The sequence below is a fragment of the Anas platyrhynchos genome, chromosome 1, assembly GCF_047663525.1.
Source record: "Anas platyrhynchos isolate ZD024472 breed Pekin duck chromosome 1, IASCAAS_PekinDuck_T2T, whole genome shotgun sequence".
In the NCBI taxonomy this organism is placed as follows: domain Eukaryota; kingdom Metazoa; phylum Chordata; class Aves; order Anseriformes; family Anatidae; genus Anas; species Anas platyrhynchos.
In genome coordinates, this window is record NC_092587.1 from 67,684,361 (window position 1) to 67,701,745 (window position 17,385).

At 37.8% G+C, this 17,385-nt stretch overlaps 1 protein-coding gene across 3 annotated transcripts in view; it reads left to right on the plus strand.

The window, feature by feature from the left end:
• Nucleotides 1–17,385, plus strand: part of PIK3C2G (phosphatidylinositol-4-phosphate 3-kinase catalytic subunit type 2 gamma) — a 212,515-nt gene that overhangs the window by 179,401 nt on the left and 15,729 nt on the right. For all 3 annotated transcript variants that reach the window (XM_038172920.2, XM_038172918.2, XM_038172919.2), the window contains 2 exons: nt 465–540; nt 8,853–8,947. In XM_038172920.2, coding sequence (XP_038028848.1) covers nt 465–540; nt 8,853–8,947 — 171 coding nt within the window. The remainder of the gene's footprint in view (nt 1–464; nt 541–8,852; nt 8,948–17,385) is intronic.

The following is a 17,385-nucleotide window of genomic DNA, read 5'->3' on the forward strand; positions in this document are numbered from 1 at the left end:
ACAGGTCAGGTCAGATGCTTGAGGCTGGTCCTCTGCCAAGGACAAATTTCATGCTGACTGCACAATACTCAGGAAAGATGTTATCCTGCATTTGTTTCATAGATGTGCTGCACTGTATATGTAGTTGCAGCTGCTAATGTGTATATAGGAGATACTGAGATCCAGTAAGAATGCAAATATATGGCCTATATTGCACGTTGCTATTTGGATGGGTGTTGAAAGAAAGGGGTGAGGTAGGCATCCGTGCAGCCTCCCTGAGCCAGTGGTAAGGGGCACCACTGTCTTCCCAGTGCCTGCATAGAAATCATTCCATGGGGTTCTTGCCCATGACTGGAGTGGAAAGGTTGGCCTTCATTGCTGACTCCAATATATGCATCAAAAGCCTACCAGCAATCTGCTCTGAGAGAACTAATTCAAGGAATAGAGCACGTGTTATTCCCTGAAGTATTTTTATTTTCTTTCAGAATGAGCTTGTACTCAGCTTCTTCTTGAATTGGACCAAAAAAACCTTCACAGAAACATCATCATCTGTGACCTTAGGTATGTGAACTACCAATCTTCTTTATTCTTAGGCGAATAAAGTGTTTAATGTGGATTTTTTTTTTTTTTTTTTGATCAATAGATAACCAACAAATGCTTCCTGACTTCTCAAGGTCTCTAGAAATGTTTTAGTAATGTGACCTGTAGCTTGTTTTCACTTTGGCATATGCTCCTCAGCCTTGCTTTACTTCTTTTTGAATAAACATACCTATATGCAAAGTAAAAGTTTATTTAGACAAACTGTGGCATGTTTCTTGTTTTACAAAACAATTTTCAGAGAAGAATCTAGAGGAAAGGATATGAGTCATAACAAAGAACAATGTATACTTGGGCAAGAAAAGAACATTAGGGATGACTTTAGTCATTTTTACAATGAGTGGAGCAGGTAAATAACAGAACATTATGTTAATGCCTAGGCATACATTATTAATGGTAGTGGTAATTCACTTCTTACTAAATGACATTCCACTTTGTTCCCTTAGCCTATGTAAATGCTTAACCATTTTCCTCTTCTGTGCAGCACTTAATTTAATCTAATCTCTGACATTACAGAATTAAGGGCCAAAACATAAACCATATAATGTAAACCATAGATGTTTCTTATCTTCCACTGCACTATTTCTACACTGAAAATAAACTTCAATAGTCAATTTTTAGGCAAAATAAAATCTCATAAATAAGCTTGCAGCTGCATCCTGCACCAAAACAATTCATCTGGTTGTTTTTTGCTCCAAGTGACAGAATGTTTCCAAGATGACCAGTTCTCACACTCCATTCTGAAATGTGGAATAGCTCAGCATATTTAGTTTGCATGTCCATTATGTTAATTTCTTCTCTCTGCAGACAGGGGCTTTATTATCTCTTTTGCTGTGACCATTTAAAAAAAATCATCAGAACAAAATAAATCCTATTCTGTCTTCTCAGCCTTTGGAAGAACTCCCCCGATGTAGTTTATTTGATTAGGGATGCCATTATCATATTAAATCCATTATGAATATTGGAAATTACTAATGGTTGCTCTAACTTGTACAAAAGAATGAGAGGATAATGCAGAAATGGCCTAGGTGTTTTAAATATTCAAAACTGAATCTTACCATAGAGAATCCAGCCTGGAGTACAAATGTGATATGTATCTGGGTCCATGGGCTACTGCTCTCTATAGACTCTAACCGATGTTGCAGACATGAGAGAGAGCTGAGGCATGAGGGAGTTTAAGTCTGGGGTCTTTAGAGGGATTTTGACATTTCAATTAGGTTTAGGTGCCTAGTTATTACAGAGAATCCATGTGTAAATATCTTGTGCAAAGCATGAACTGAACTGTAACAAAGTTGCAAAATAAATTAGTCCTATGGTGGTGTCCTAAACCAATATAATCTGAAGGGTGAGTCCTTAAGTTTGTTGTCAATTACTTCAAAATCAGAGAACAGGATGAAAAAAAAGAAAGGTAAGAATGTGTTTAGTGGGTATTTAATGAAAGCTACGTGACAGAAAACCCAATCCGCTGGTTCACTGTGAACTCAGTGGCCCCATTACATAAAGATCACAACCTGGTCAGGAGAGATTAATGTAGTGTAGCTACAGAGGGTATCATTTTCCTGCTAAGGAACTCTGCCTTTTAAAGTCTGGACTCATTCATTGTAGGCCCGGGACAAAAACATTGTTTAACAGAAATATATATATATATATATATATATATATATATATATGTCTGTATGTATTTATGTATGTATATTAAAATCTCCCTTTAGCCTAGAAATTGGTTGCTGACATTTGTTAATAGAATAGCAGTAGATCCAAGGTCCACACCAGGACACAATGAGTTTAGACACTGTAAAAACAGAGATCAAGAATTATGGACTGAGTTGCTTTGAGTATGCCACCACTTCTGGTTGGTGACGAAAGAGGTTGAACCTCGTCCACAGCTGATTGCAGCTGTCAGCCTACCAACCATGTACGTACTAATTACTCACTTGAAAAATTTTCATACATTACTCTAAGCTTCACCCCTTGTTGTTGGAGTTAGATCTCTGCCATACCCCAGGTACCTAGCTCACTTAGATCATTGCATGACATTCACTGCCCTATTGCAATTTGTCCTGTGAGTAAAGGAAGACACAAGTCCAGCTAAGGCAGGCTAGTGATCATGACAAGCTGCCAGGTAGCATACAAAGAGTTTCTGGGCAGGGCACCGTCTGTTGGTCCTGGAGGCTCCTCTTTGCTGAGGGTGCCCCGAAACACTTGACTTGAAAGAAAGCCCTGTAGAAATGCCATATTTGGACTGGGGTGGGAAATTCATTGTGCCTGCGGGAGAAAGGCAATTACCATGAAAACAATACGTCCTTCACCCACAGATTTTATTGATTTATGAACATATAAGCACCTTAATTTTTGCCTGTTTTGAAGAATAATGCAGGATTAGTACGGTTTGCAGCTTTCCATGAACCTGGTGGTTTCTCTCTCATCCTTTACACAAGCAAATCATCTGTCTTTTAGTTAGGATCAATAAAAAATAAAGCCAATGCCCAGCAGAAGCAGGTTATAAATTTTGATCAAGATAGCATCCTTCTCTTACACAGCTTTAATTCACAAATGTTGTAGGTAATTACACTTACTAAAGTAAAATAAAAATTAAAATTTATGAAATTGTACTGTGCTCCTAGCAATGAAGAGATTAAAAATCAGTGCTAAATTTACTTTGACATGAATACTGATTCAATATTCCCAGTGGGATGGATTCTGAATTACACTGAATATTGTCAGCATTTCATTACACCAAGCACACTACAAGGGAGTGAGAGCGGATATTAGGAATGATTTCACAGACAGGCTTTTATAAAGACTCTTAAAAAATAAAAAGAAGAAAGAAAATCTATCAAAATTATTTTATATCAATCTATATATTTTATTTTTTTTCTCTGGAGTTTTTATCTCATGAAAATATGATTAATTGAGCCTGTTTTGTTAAAGTTATGAAAGCAAGAAATCTTTGGTATTGGTTATAACAGTTCACAACCCAGGTCCAGTTCTGGCAGGTTTGATAAGTGTCGCATGCACTTCAGTGTGCTTTTGTCTATTTAGAGCAGTAGAGGAAACATCTCTGTGTCTTTCTGAAGCAAGATCCAAGCATTCCAAAAAGCAGTATGTACAATACGCCACTCCATGAAGAATCCCATTCTTCATGAATGCTCCCTCAGGAGAGTAGGCTATTTTGCTCATGTTATATAGCATTCTCATCTGCTGCAGTTGTTCATTCTTGATGTAAAGCAACTGCCATAAATTGTGTTCCTATTTCACTTGGGTTTAGGATGTTTGCTGGCCATACGCACCTCTTGTTAGTTTACAGGGTGAGAGCAGGGTGAGAATCAGTGAATATATCTGTGTTCCTCAGGGACTGGTATTGGAACTGGTTCTGTTTAACATCTTTGTTAGTGATGTGGACAGTGTGATTAAGTGCACCCTCAGCAAGTTTGCTGATGCCACCAAGCTGTGTTGTATGGTTGACATGCTGGAGGGAAGAGATGCTGTCCAAGGGACCTTGACAGGCTTGAGAGGTGGGCCTGTGTGAAACGCATGAAGTTCAAGAAGGCCAAGTGCAAGGTTCAGCATCTGGGCCAGAGTAATCCCAAGGACAAATACTGGTTGGGCAGAGAGCAATCTGAGAAGGACCTGGGTGTGTTGGTTGATGAGAAGCTCAACATGATGTGGCACTGTGTGTTTACAGCCCAGAAAGCCAACTGTATCCTGGGCTGCATCAAAAGCAGTGTGGCCAACAGGGCAAGGGAGGGGATTCTCCCCCTCTGCTGTGCTCTCATGAGACCCCACCTGGAGCCCCGCGTTCAGCTCTGAGGCTCCCAGCACTAGAAGGACAGGGACCTATTAGAACGAGTCCAGAGAAGGGCCATGAAGATGATCAAAGGTCTGGGAACATCTCCTTGTGATGACAGCCTTAAGGAGTTGGGGATGTTCATCTTGGAGAGGAAAAGGCTCCAGGAAGACCTTACAACAATCATCTGATACCTAAAGTGGGCCTACAAGAAAGATGTAGAGGGACTCTTTGTAAGATAGTGATAGGACAAGCAGTAATGGTTTTAAACTAACAAAGGGTAGATTTAAATTAGATATTAGGAAGACATTGTTCACTCAGAGGGTGGTGAGGCACTGGAGCAGGCTGCCCAGAGAAGCCGTGGATGCTCCATTCCTGGAGGTGTTCAAGACCAGGTTGGATGGGGCTTTGAGCAACCTGATCTGGTGGGAAGTGTCACTGCCCATGGCAGGGGGGCTGGAATTAAACCACCTTTAAGGTCCCTTACAATCCAAACCGTTCTGTGATTCTGTGATCCACTGTCAGGTATGCTGGAGGCTCAAAAACCCAAACTGTAGCTAGAGCAAACAACTGTTCGGCTAGGCGTGTTCAGCTCTGGTCCTGGGAAATCGAACAGGTTCCAGTACCATTTGCTTGGTCAGAACAGGCTAACACCAAGAAGGTATAAGTCATATCCAAGGGTACAGAAGACAGAATAATATTAACTCCCTGATGGTACTGCTATGACATTTTGTTAATTAGTGTTTGCATATTGCTTTGCAGTCTACATGTGAAATTGGGTATAATAAATTATAATTTCCCTATTGATTTCATCAGTTTTCTGTGTAGCATCTTCTCCACTGTTTATATTTCTCATGCATTGTGCAAATCATAATGCAGAGCTTGTTTTAAAATGCTGCTAAAGCAAACACTGCACAAAATACAGCATTTAGAGCAGGTAGTTCTCCAACAGGCTAGAAAAACCATTGAGATAATAAAAGAACTACATCATTGATTGCTCTGAAGATTATTCCACCTTCAACAGAAATTAATTTGAAAACTGATTTCTTTAGTTTTGTCATTTAAAAAGAAGAATAGACCCACTTTTTTCCAGTGTTCATGCTTCTTGATGAAAAAAAATTATAAACTGGCACAATGTTTGAGTTTCTCTGTAGTGGAAATTGGCAGCTGACATTCACTCCCGAGTGCTGGGGCATGCAGACACGAGTCATTTATAAAAATGTTACAAATGCCATTCTGTCTGTTGGCACTCCTACTCCAGGGTCCTCATTTGATATTTGACAGGTTTTGCATTGACACCAGTGAGTGAAGTATCGGCCCCTGGGAGGGAAATCTTGCTTCATGGAAGTCAGTGAAGCTTTATCCTATATCTACAACAGACCGGCATTTGGTGCTTGCATATAATGAAGTGCAAGTAGAGCATGACAGTTCCTAAAAATGCAGGGTTTGAGCTCAAGTCCATCTGCCCAAGCTGGATAGACTGAAAGTAATTATTGTATGTGTATTTTAGTATTATTTGAAGCTAAAATCACCTAGACTTCAAAAAGACTATGATTTAGTGCAGAATGTAGGAGAATCTAAAATATAACATCTAAGTCTAGCTAATAGAAACTGTCTTTTATTATGAAATATAAGGAATAGAAGTTTCTTCCACATTTACCAGATTTCTTGTATTGTTTTTCCCCCCTTTTTCTTCATTTTAGGGCTGGTTTTGTTTTTGCTTTTGTGCTTTGATTAGTGCTCAATTTATTCCCATAGCAGGAGCAAATGCTTTGGTAATAGCCATGACCATAGTGTCTGTTTCATACTCTGTTTTACACAGTCAATTAGAATTGCATTTTCTCCTCCTACACTTGATTATTTTCAGTTTGGTTAGAAACTTACTTACATTTGTTGTGTTTTTTTTTTTTTTTTCTAAATGAAAATGCCAACAACTGTAGAAGAAGTCCTCCACTGGACGTAAGCACTCACACTATAAAACAGAAAAAAGCAGTGGTTGTAGTGGTAGGAGAGAAAGGCACAATGTTTCACTGAATTCTAATGACGTAATTTAGCTTTTGAGGTCTGCTGCCCTTGCTAAACTGCTCAAGATGACCCACTCCAATTCACAAAATTAACAGAGCCCCTCAAGAGAATTGTGTCCTTGCATTAAAGCACAAGCCCCTTGTGTTACACTGAGTTGAAAGCCCTAGAATTCTATGTTTCCTGCTGCAACTTAAAGGAAAAGGCCCCCACAGTTGTTTTTTTTAAAAACGGTAACAGCTTTGCAGAGCAGTGGGAGTGTGCAATGGGGATTGTGAGCTTTTTGTTACCCTTAGGGAAAAAAAAAATAAAAAAATCAGCATTTTCTGCTTCATAGAGTTTTCCTCACTTTCTTATCCCTCACTGTCCTTCTTTGCATACAACAAATGAAATAAGTTATAGTCTAGCTAAGTGATTTGTCACAGCTCATAAAGGAGAATAACAAATGAAGGACTGCATCTCAGTCTTCTAAGTCCTAGCTTAGTGATTTCTTCATAACATTTCAATTCTTCAAGAGTCTGTTTCAGGCTCTTTTCTAATTAGGGTATGATTAAAAATATATTTTTGTAGTCTCCAAAGGGAAGAAACTGGAGATGGCTTCATCTTCTAAAATTCCAGTCCAAACATCAGCAACTCAGAAGTGTTGATATTCAGACTGCCCAGAAAAAAATATATTATGGCAATTTTATGTACCCACTGTTATTTTTAATTAATTTTAATTCCTTTCCTTAGGATAAATGGCAATTACACTAGCTCTCTGGCTCTCTGTAGTACATTACAGCACTGTAATTCTATCTGCTTAGCAGTTATTTTAGCCTCTGTTCACTCAAGAGGTTACTCTTTTGGTTTCTTCGGAAAAATATAGCCAACATGGCTTATTCTTTATAACTTCCCTCATGCCGCTTCCTCTGCTGACTAACAGAGTAGAGGCTGAGGAGAGAGGGGTTGATTTTTTGCCCTTACAACCCTGGCTGTAATAGTTCTGGTGCACATGTGCAAAAGAGAAATGGAGAGAGCAAAAGAGTGCACAGGTGTCTGCTGAGACTGAAAGAGAGTTATGAAAATCCTGTCCGCTATTGAAGATGAATAGTACCGATGCTCTCTAAAACACCTCTTATTTCTACTGCGTAACCCCAGTGTGTGGTGGCAGTTCTTTCATTCTTATCATCCTTCCCTCCATTTTTAATATGATATGTTTCTATTTAAAGAATTAATTACTATTGTATTGTTTTGTCTTGTGTCATTATCTCTCCCTGTGGTAGGATGATGTTTTACTGGCAGATCCCAAGACATGTGCAGGGGAGCAGCACCTTTCTGTTTGAGGTCTCAAGCCCAGCTGTATTTTTAATGGGGAGGAAGGCAGAACACAATGTAGTTCCTGCAAGATCACTGTTTTGTTGTAAGGTTAGCAGGATTAAGTTCTTATTTTTTCAAGTAGAGTAAATATAAAATACTGAATGCAACATAGCCTTGGTCTAATTAAATGAAACCCTATTTCTGCAAGTAAAACCAGGCTAGTTCATACAGGTAGTGTCTGGGCTGCCTTTGATGATCACAGTGTGGTGAGAGCCCTGGGCCTCAGACCAAGTGGTGCAAAACAGCTCATGTCCCCCATGTTCAGGGTTAGCACTGCAGAATAAAACGGTCAGAGAGATACCAATGGGAGGTTATTGTGTTCACTGTTACCTGGTATATCATGGTAAAAAAAACATTTTTATTGTCTGCATTGTCTCAGTGGGACAGGTAAGACACATGTCTCAATTCAAGGACACACCTTTTTGGCAGTGAAGACAGCTGGCTCAATGCCTCCAACAGAAGGAAGGAACAGGATATGCTTAGTCATTTATTCCATATTATGAGCCTGATTCTTCTTGCTTGGAAACTGATTTTTTACTTTTTTTTTTTATTTTTTCAGTGAGAATGAAGTCAGACTCTGTAAATTCATTTTAGCAGAAAATCTGTGAAAGGAGAGAGTTGTATAAAAACCAGCCTGGAGCAGGAGAAATACAGGATGAGGAAGGAAGAGTTTAAATCTGTTGTTATCGTAAATCTACTATTGTTTTGGAACTGGTCTGGAAACTTGTGTTTTGTTTTGTGTTTTTTTTTTGTTTGTTTGTTTTTGTTTATTTTTGGTTGTAGAAACTAAACTAAAAAAAAAAAAGGAAAAATTGCAGCAATACTAACTAGTGTAATAAAAAATATAGAATTATTTTTAGCTCAGTCACAAATTTTCCACTGAAATTCAGATTGATGGCAGTTAGAAAACAAAAATCTCATTGTCAATGCATAAAGAAGCAAGAAGATGAGTACTACATCAGACCACTTTCTTGATCACACTCTTTAATTGTGTTTTCTAATTTGATCACTGATTTAAGCAGGCAATAATTTTGTTGCATGTATTCTGAATTATTTTAGACATCTACTTCAACTAATTTCTTCATTAAAAAATCAAACTGACCTTTTTTAGGTCCTCAGTCAACTGATCATAAGCCTGGAGTACAATTAGTCATATCTTATGAGGGCACCCGTCTGACAATAATGCTGAAACACATGAGGAATATTGTAAGTATTTTCATCATAATCTATAAAGCATAAGTCTTCATATTTGCAGAGTACTTTGAAAACATTAATCCTAAAACACCATTTCTGATATAAGTAATTTTAACTCAGAATTATGATGATGCTTTTTTCAATATTTAATACTTGTTTTCTTCCTTTGATCTCATTCAGTATGGAACTTATTTAGAAACCTAATATCTGGCAATGATCTTTTCCAGGCCATATAGAAAAACAATTTTGATGTCTGTTTTGGCCCTTTCAGCTGACACATTTTGATGCCATCTAGATATACGGCCTCATGCATAACTCTTTGAGGGATGTCAGCCTGGTTCTATTGATTATCCACACCCTTCTTTCAACCCAACATGACTGGTCTACAAGCAGGGAAGAGGTCAGCAGAGGGAGTAGTGGAGTGTTTAAAGAAGCAGTGTCTCTTGGTGTGATGATGCTCATCTTTATAACAAACTCTCTTTCACGATGCTAAGTGGTAAATACTGCACATTTCTGGAGCCAGACTATGCAAGGAGAGAGCTGGCAGAGCTCTCTCAGCACAAGACAGATTAAATTATTGAGAGTAACATGAGAGATCTAGATGGGTACCTCAGTTGAGGCAGTGTGTCTGCTATATCATCATGAATTCAGCCACCTGGATGTCCTCTTGAATTTCCTGTTGCTCAGGTCTTGAGTAAAAGCTGTGGCAAAGAGATCTTTCGCTATCTTTGTTTATCTGGAAGATTTGTGTTTATGTATGCAGGTTCTTGTTACATACATTGAAGCTGCCTCCATCTCAGACTGGATCGCAATAGGTTTCCCTACATCAGGCCAAACTGAGGAATGTATGTGAGTGCCATCCAGTAATAAAATGGGGCTGAACATTTAATTATTTGTACAAGTCACATGTGGATTATGTAGCTCCAGCTGTTCATTGGCCACTCCAGCTTCTGATATTCATTTCAAGTATATTAATTTTACTCTATAAAATCCTGTAATTTCTCTGTCCTGAGAGACTTGCCTATGTTTCGAATGTGCTGTCCTGACAAGTGAGATCAGCCTCTGCTGGCCCAATTTATATGAACTTTACCTCCAGGATATAGTATAACACCCTCTTTATTTTTCTTATTGTACTTTCTAAAGCTAAATGACTTTGATAAACTTCTAGGTTGCGGGAGGGGAATATGTAAATGTTTGATGTGCTCATTTGTTACTGTGAGTTCAGGTGGGTAATGTGGAGATGTACACAAATAGAGCTACAGATGTTGGAAACAGTCGTTCTCCTTGTTTTTGTCATTTTAAATGTATAGGTTCATAACTGTGTTCTTCAACTTAGAAAGTACATGTCATTTAATTAAATGAAAATAAATTACAGAATAGATGACATGCAGGGTTCAGTTCACTTTATGGGGAGGGACAACACAAAGTTAAGTTAGCATCTAGCTCAGGAAGGTTAGTGACTTTAATGAAATCCTTTTCAGTAAGTTTGCAGAGAAGTGGTAGGAGTCCAGTGCAGTAAAACTAGCCATGATTCATGGCTTGAAAATAAGGTGAGTGTTTTAGCAGCCTAACTTAGGCAATCATGTTTTTAAATCCTGGGCTTCTGATTCCTTCCTGCAAGCCAGCCATCCTTAATATGATCTGATCTGAAATATGAAACTGTTGTGCTTTGGGGTACTGTGATACTGGACTGCCTTCAGACTAGCAACCTATAAAAGAAACGTTATTTATCCCATTAGTAGTCTTCTCAGCTTCCTAGTTGTATAGATCAATCTCTCTGACATGCTCTCTTTTCTTTTTCCTTTCTTTCTTTCTTTCTTTCTTTCTTTTTTTTTTTTTTTTTTTTTTTTAAGCTGAACAGGGATTTAAAAAGTATGCCAAGATCATATCTTATTCAAGACATGTTAAAGCTATTTCAGGTATATTCAGTCTCTTGCAGAGTCTCACTAATTATATTTTAGTGGTTCATCTGTGCAGAGATTACTTTGCCATCTTGTTTTATTTCATAATTTATAGTAAATAATTCTTGTGCCGCTCTTCCCCATTAAATTTATCTATTTATAGAGATTTTATGATGTGTTCAGATGTGAAAATAATTGTAGTGGGTCAAATTAATCCCAGATGTAGCCTTATAGAACAGATAGGCATCATGATACAGAATTTTGAACCATGTAAATAAAATTTATTATTTGTGGGGATTTGTTCTCAGCATTTTAATAGATCTGGATCCTGTTGTGAAAACCTTATATTAATATGTGATGTACAAGTTAATCCATAAGGAGCTGGTGGTGTTTATAGCTATTCTCAAGTATCACACAGGTTCTTTAAGGGAGGAAGTCAAAAGAATGCAATGCTAGCTTTGCAGGATTTTTCATGTGGGTTGTCATAGTAGAAAATACTATAGAACATGAAAGAGCATTGGTCTGGTGCAGACATACCAAATGACTGTCTAATGTTGGCGTATACATCGATTCCACAGAGCAGGCACTTTTGTTCTGATGCATCCACATGTGCCAGATGTGCTGCATATATACAAATCAGTCATTACTAGATCTGCTTCCAAATATCCTCTCTCTAACAATAGCAACATTTCAGTTATGTGTTATGAAAGCCAGTCCTTCTTGAAGAAAACTCTATTAGAAATACCTCAAAAAACAATAGAGTAGAACAGCCTTATAGATTTTGAGACTGGAAGGGACCATTAATCTAACCTAACCTTCTGGAAAGCACAAACTATATTTTTCCACTGAAAAAAATGCTTGCATCTTGACAAGCAATGCACATGGTAAAACATTCAGAAGGGAGAGATATAAGACCGGTTGCAAATGTTTGCCAATACTTTAAGGCTATGTATGCACAGTGAAGTTGAGTTCTGTTAAATAGATATAAGGTTTACAAGATATTATCAATGTTTCAGTCTCATGATTTCCCTTAGAAATTCATACTTTTAATTGAATCCTGAGATTCTGTAAGTCAGGTGACTCACATCAGACTCACAGCTTCTACTTATGATTTGAAGGTATCAACTGCACTGTTGAGGGAAAAAAATAATCCAATTTTCAAAGATAGAAAATATGCAATAGTAATAAAATGTGATTTTCCGTACATGTATATTGCATAACTTTAAGTCAGCCTCTTGGACCATTACTTGCACCCCTCAAATGCAGGCAGTGCCTGTGCACTTTATGCACAGGAGGTAGAGGCAATATTGTCTTACGAAAATGAAGCTGGGATAGAAGGAAATGTTGGTGTATCCATGAACTGGAGAGGTTGTGTGGAGAGACTGGGAGAGTTTTCCCCTGAGTCTTGGAGGATGTGGCAGCAGCAGGAGATGAATCAAGGCTAGCTTCTTACAGAAACTCAATAGTGCCATACCTCACAAAATGCACTAAGTGGTCTTGGGAGGAAGATACAGGATCCAGGGGGAGGTTTTAGGATGTGAAATGGCTTGTCAAGGAGGATCAAGAACAACCCAGCCTTGGCAGGACAATACCCAGAAGAATGGCACCAGTTAGGAACAGGAGAGCACAGAGGGAGTGCTAGGAAGAATGCCTGAGAGGCGGCCTGAAAGATGTAAACGCCTAGATCTGTGCAGAAGCTGTAAAGGTGGATTTATGAACACTGGAGACACATAGGTTTTTGAACAGTTCTCAAGTTCACTTCCATGTATTAACCAGCACAGAAAATGCAGAATATCAAGATCATAACAAATCTTACACAGAGCAGACTATGAACTAGCATAGTACTGCATAGCCAGAAACAACCAGGCTAACCACTGCTGGGCTTGCTTGTCTATTTAACAAGACACCAGAAGCAAAAGAAATAGCCATTTCTGAAGTTAAAAAAAAAAAAAAAAAAAAGTCAGTTAGTATATTTCTTTTTGTGCTCCATAGACAACCAGAAGGGAACAGTGATTGAGGGTTGGCTCAGAAGAAGTGTGTGTTTTCTTCTGACTTAATTGTCATGACTTCAGGCATGCCCTATTTTTCCAGATAAGCAGCTAAACTTTCAGTCCTTGCTGCTAAACATTTTTGTCCATTTCTTGTGGACAGAATAACTCCTCAGGGGCAGTGGGGAGGAGAAACAAAGCCAACTTATCCTGATCTTCATGCCAATAAATGTAAAATGTTACTGGAATTCAGGAAAGCGGGTGTAGGTGATGCATTCAGAACCAATTTTACATGGGGGAAATTTGCTGAAATTAAAATAAACTCCTATAGTACTTTCCAAAACTTCTTCCAGCTTTCCTGTTTTAAAAGCTCTGAAGCTGTCATGAACCACTCCTGGTGATTAATGATTCTGGGGTAGCTGATATGTGGGTGATGAATTAGTAATCAGCTTTAAGCTTATACAGACATCCAGCCTCTTTCCATTTTGTGTCCTACGCTATCCGAGTACAAATTGCTTCCAAAAACATTTGTGAAACTTGATAGTTGAAGAGCTTTGGGAAGAAAGGTGAGAGCCAAGTCTTCCCTAAAACAAGAGAATGAAATCTAATTCTAAGCCTGCAGATGCAGGTCTATAGGGAAGTTCCCAACTACAGCACAGGTAGATGCTTCACTGCCTAGCTTGAGCTGGGGAAGGGGTGGGGATTTTTAGTCCATCAAAGTTGGTTCCCATTGTTCCTCTCATGGGCCGACTAATTTTTACACATTATGAACAGCATTATATAGATTTAAATGGAAAATATATTACCTACCAGCAATGCAATGTCTGCCAATTAATTTAAAAGTGACATTACCCTTTCAGAATATTATGAATGTATCCTGCTTTCTTTACTGAGGCCCATGGATTAGCCAACAGGGATAGAGAAGTTCCAGAGGTAAGCAAAGTCTGGCCAGTCATCCACGGATGTAAAACAAGTGGAAAAAATCCCTCTGAGCTGAACAAAAGCTAGTCAGCAAGTATTGGTAACAGAATGAAATCAACAGTTTGGCTGATGTAGGAGGGTAAGACATTCAGATGGAATTCTCCCTAGACTTTCACAGAAAAATGGAATAAAATGCCATGAAAAGAAGGCTCTTGTACTAACTTCAGCTTGTAGAGAAATTGGATTTAATTTCATATTCATAGAAAATGCTTTTACTTTAAAAATGAATGCAAATTAGCTTAGATAGACATGTTCTCTTTTGGACTGAAAATTAGCTGAACACCTATAATCAAAGGCTACACAACACTAGTTTAACTAGAAAGAGATGAGTTCAGTTTCTGTGACACAAGGATTACTTTTGGATTCCATCTTATTTGTTATTAAAGGCATTTGATAAATACATTGTATGGAAAGTTTTGTTATTATTTCTTGTTAAACCCTTTCATCTGTCACAGTCACAGTACTACCTCAGCTCTAAATTCTAACAGTTAATTTTTAAATAAGTAATTCCCTACATACCTGAGCTGTGTTGAATAAAATAAGATCAATGAGTTCTATTTAACAGTATGAGTGATCTGGGAGATGAAGGTGAACATAAATTAAATTTGCCATTTGTTGCAAATGAGGAAAACTTTAAAAATAATAGTGGAAACAGAGCATGATCAAGAGAATAAAAGTAATTTACAGAACACTACAACTAGCTTGGACAAATGAAAACTATCCCCTCAGGGAGTTACAGATCTATTTCCCATACGTGAAAATAAAACAAGCAAATGGTGAGACATGAGGTTGCCATGAGAGATGCCAATGGAAAGGCCAGATCCTTGTTTCATGGTGCAGAAAGTAAGTTCATCTTTATAAGACTTTCATGCTAGAATGTAGCTCTCTGAAAACTTCTTAAGAACTAGAATACAAGTTCAAAGAAGAGTTCTCAGTAGGGTTGTTTGGGAATGATTGATTCTCCAGATGTGATTTATTGTTACTTAAACTTAACTTAGTTGAGAACTGACTAACAAGGACACAAGTCAATTGTCAAATATTTAAGGGAGAACACAGCAACGTTCAAGAAGAATTATTTAGGATGTTGAGCGTGAGTGTAACTACAAGTAATGAATGACAATTAAGAAGGAGAAATTTCATGCATCATGTAACAAAATGCTTTCTTACAAAAGGAGGGGACAAGCTGTAGAATAATCTCCTAAAGAAAAGTGGAGGGAGCTCTATACAGTTTCAGAAATTAGAAGTAGTCTAGATCAGGCACATACAGACTTTTTCTTTAACAAATTAAGAAACTGCAGAGTGACGGCACAGAAAATGTAGTCACAATTTCTATATGCATTTTACATTCATTTGTGATCTGTGACTAGACAAGTAGAGAAAAGAATATGTGACAAAAAGAAACAAAATGACAACATTTGCATGTGTTTCCTTTCTCAAAGGGAAATTTATTTTATGCACTCTAACAGGCAGCAGAGTAATTTCAAAAGAAAAGTGAAAAGGTGAATGTTGTCTTAAGTATTTGTTCAGGAGATAAGACATTCTGGGATCGATGTTTCTAAGGGTCCAAAGTAGATCGCTGTATCTCAGACAGTTTCATAGACCCTGCAACTAAATACAAATTTGAAAATTAAATGTTCTGAACACAACAATAATATAGAGTGCAGAGAGGAAAATACAAAGAAGGAATGCAGTTTAGCTTCTTTACAGACTTGGTGGTAATTCTGGAACAAAAGCTTCAGAGATCTATTCATGAAATCTATTCTCTGCATTCTACATCCTGCACCAACATTGCTCATCCATTGAATAAACCATTTTAAGGCATGACTGAATATTGATTTTTTTATCTGTGTGGAAAAAAACACATGACCTGAAGAAAAGAAAAACACACAACTTAAGTGACTTGAAGATTGCAATGCAAAATGGCATTCGGGAATCTAGAGTATATCTTGTCACTTCCTTCTTTCAGGAAAAAAAAAAGTATGTTATTCTTGCTCAAATCTTACTGTAAGCAGTACATTTAATATACATTTGCATGTTTAATATACATTTGCATTTCTGGTTATGCAGGATTTATATATGCATTCTTTTATATTATTTTTGCAATCTTGACAAGTTTTTGATACCCACATTATGTGAGTACCCAGTAATCTAGTGCTGGGCATTGGAGTTACAAGGAGTATTAGAGGGGTGTTAGAGCCTCAGGAGCTAGATGTAAGCTTGGAGTGGGCTGGGTAGGGACACAAGTCATTCTAAATCATCTTTTTCTTTTTTGTTCATTCAGAAATGATAGTGGATGCAAATACAGTTGTATCATGACTTGATGGAACTAATTTGTAGCCCTCCTTCTCTGCTATTGTGTATGGTCACTAAAAGACATGAGCCTATTTTACCTGAAAGTTATAATCATATGGTTGTACAGACTCTTCCCCCATTTCATTCAGGACTGTGACTATCCTAATATACATCTCTTTTTGGATCATCATTACAAGTTGCTCTTTTCAAACTGAACACTAGCTACATCTCAGTTCCTTTCTTCATCTTTCTGAAAGTGTTCAGTTCTGATTTCGGAGCTTTACAGAAATAAAGGCTTAGAAGCCTTGAATAACCTTGTGACCTTCTGCGTATCACAGGAAAGTTTTCATTTTATTTACTTAATTCTAAGTGGAGTTAGGTGGATTTTCCTCTCAAACTACTGAAGCAGATCAGAAGTTCTGATGTGTTCTTAGGTAGCCCTGAATCTTGTGGGACACAGGCTGTTTTCCAGAAACTCTTCCTCCTTAGAAGAAAAAAAAAAAATAAAAATTGTTAAATGTTTCATAAATATTTGTTAATTAAAATAATAATAATAACAACAACAACGCCTGTCTGCCTTGGCCTATTTAGACTGGATTCATTTCGAAATTAAAACACATACATATATGATGTGAGAGAGTTTATTTGTCTGATCTTGGTTATTTTGAGTACCATGAAGTATCTTCATTCTTCTCCAGTGCTGCTCAAAGGGTGCCAGTTTTCCATGAAGCCTATGTTATATATCCTGCTCCATACAAATCTTCTGGCACCTGAGGTTATGTGAGGCACCAATATTTTAGAATATTTTAGAAACTGGAGACTAACCTAAACAATTGAGCTTCTATCTTGATCAGAGGGTATTTAAGGCCCAGTTCATTTTCCTGAACATACAGGAGACAAACTAACATGTCTCATCTGGCCTCCAGCTGCTGCTGCAGAAGAGGAGGGCTTCACATAAAGCCTGCGTCTTGCCTGACCATTTATGCAGATATCTGAAGCATCTCCTTTATCTCAAATGGTGCCAGACACCAATGCATGGGCGGTTTTACCAAGTCCACCTGGAGTTGTCTATAATACATTAAGATGAAACCATTTCTCACCTACCTCCTTAACAGCATTACAGAAACCTGCTTAGACTTTTATGGGTACTTACATACATAGCTCACTTATGCCCTTGGATATGTCAGTATCTCAACAGCTTTGCCCAGAACTGGTGTTTGAATTTCTGGCCCATAGCTGTGAAGTTTTCCTTCTGTCTCAGTGAATGAGGGTTATTTTTTCTTATTTG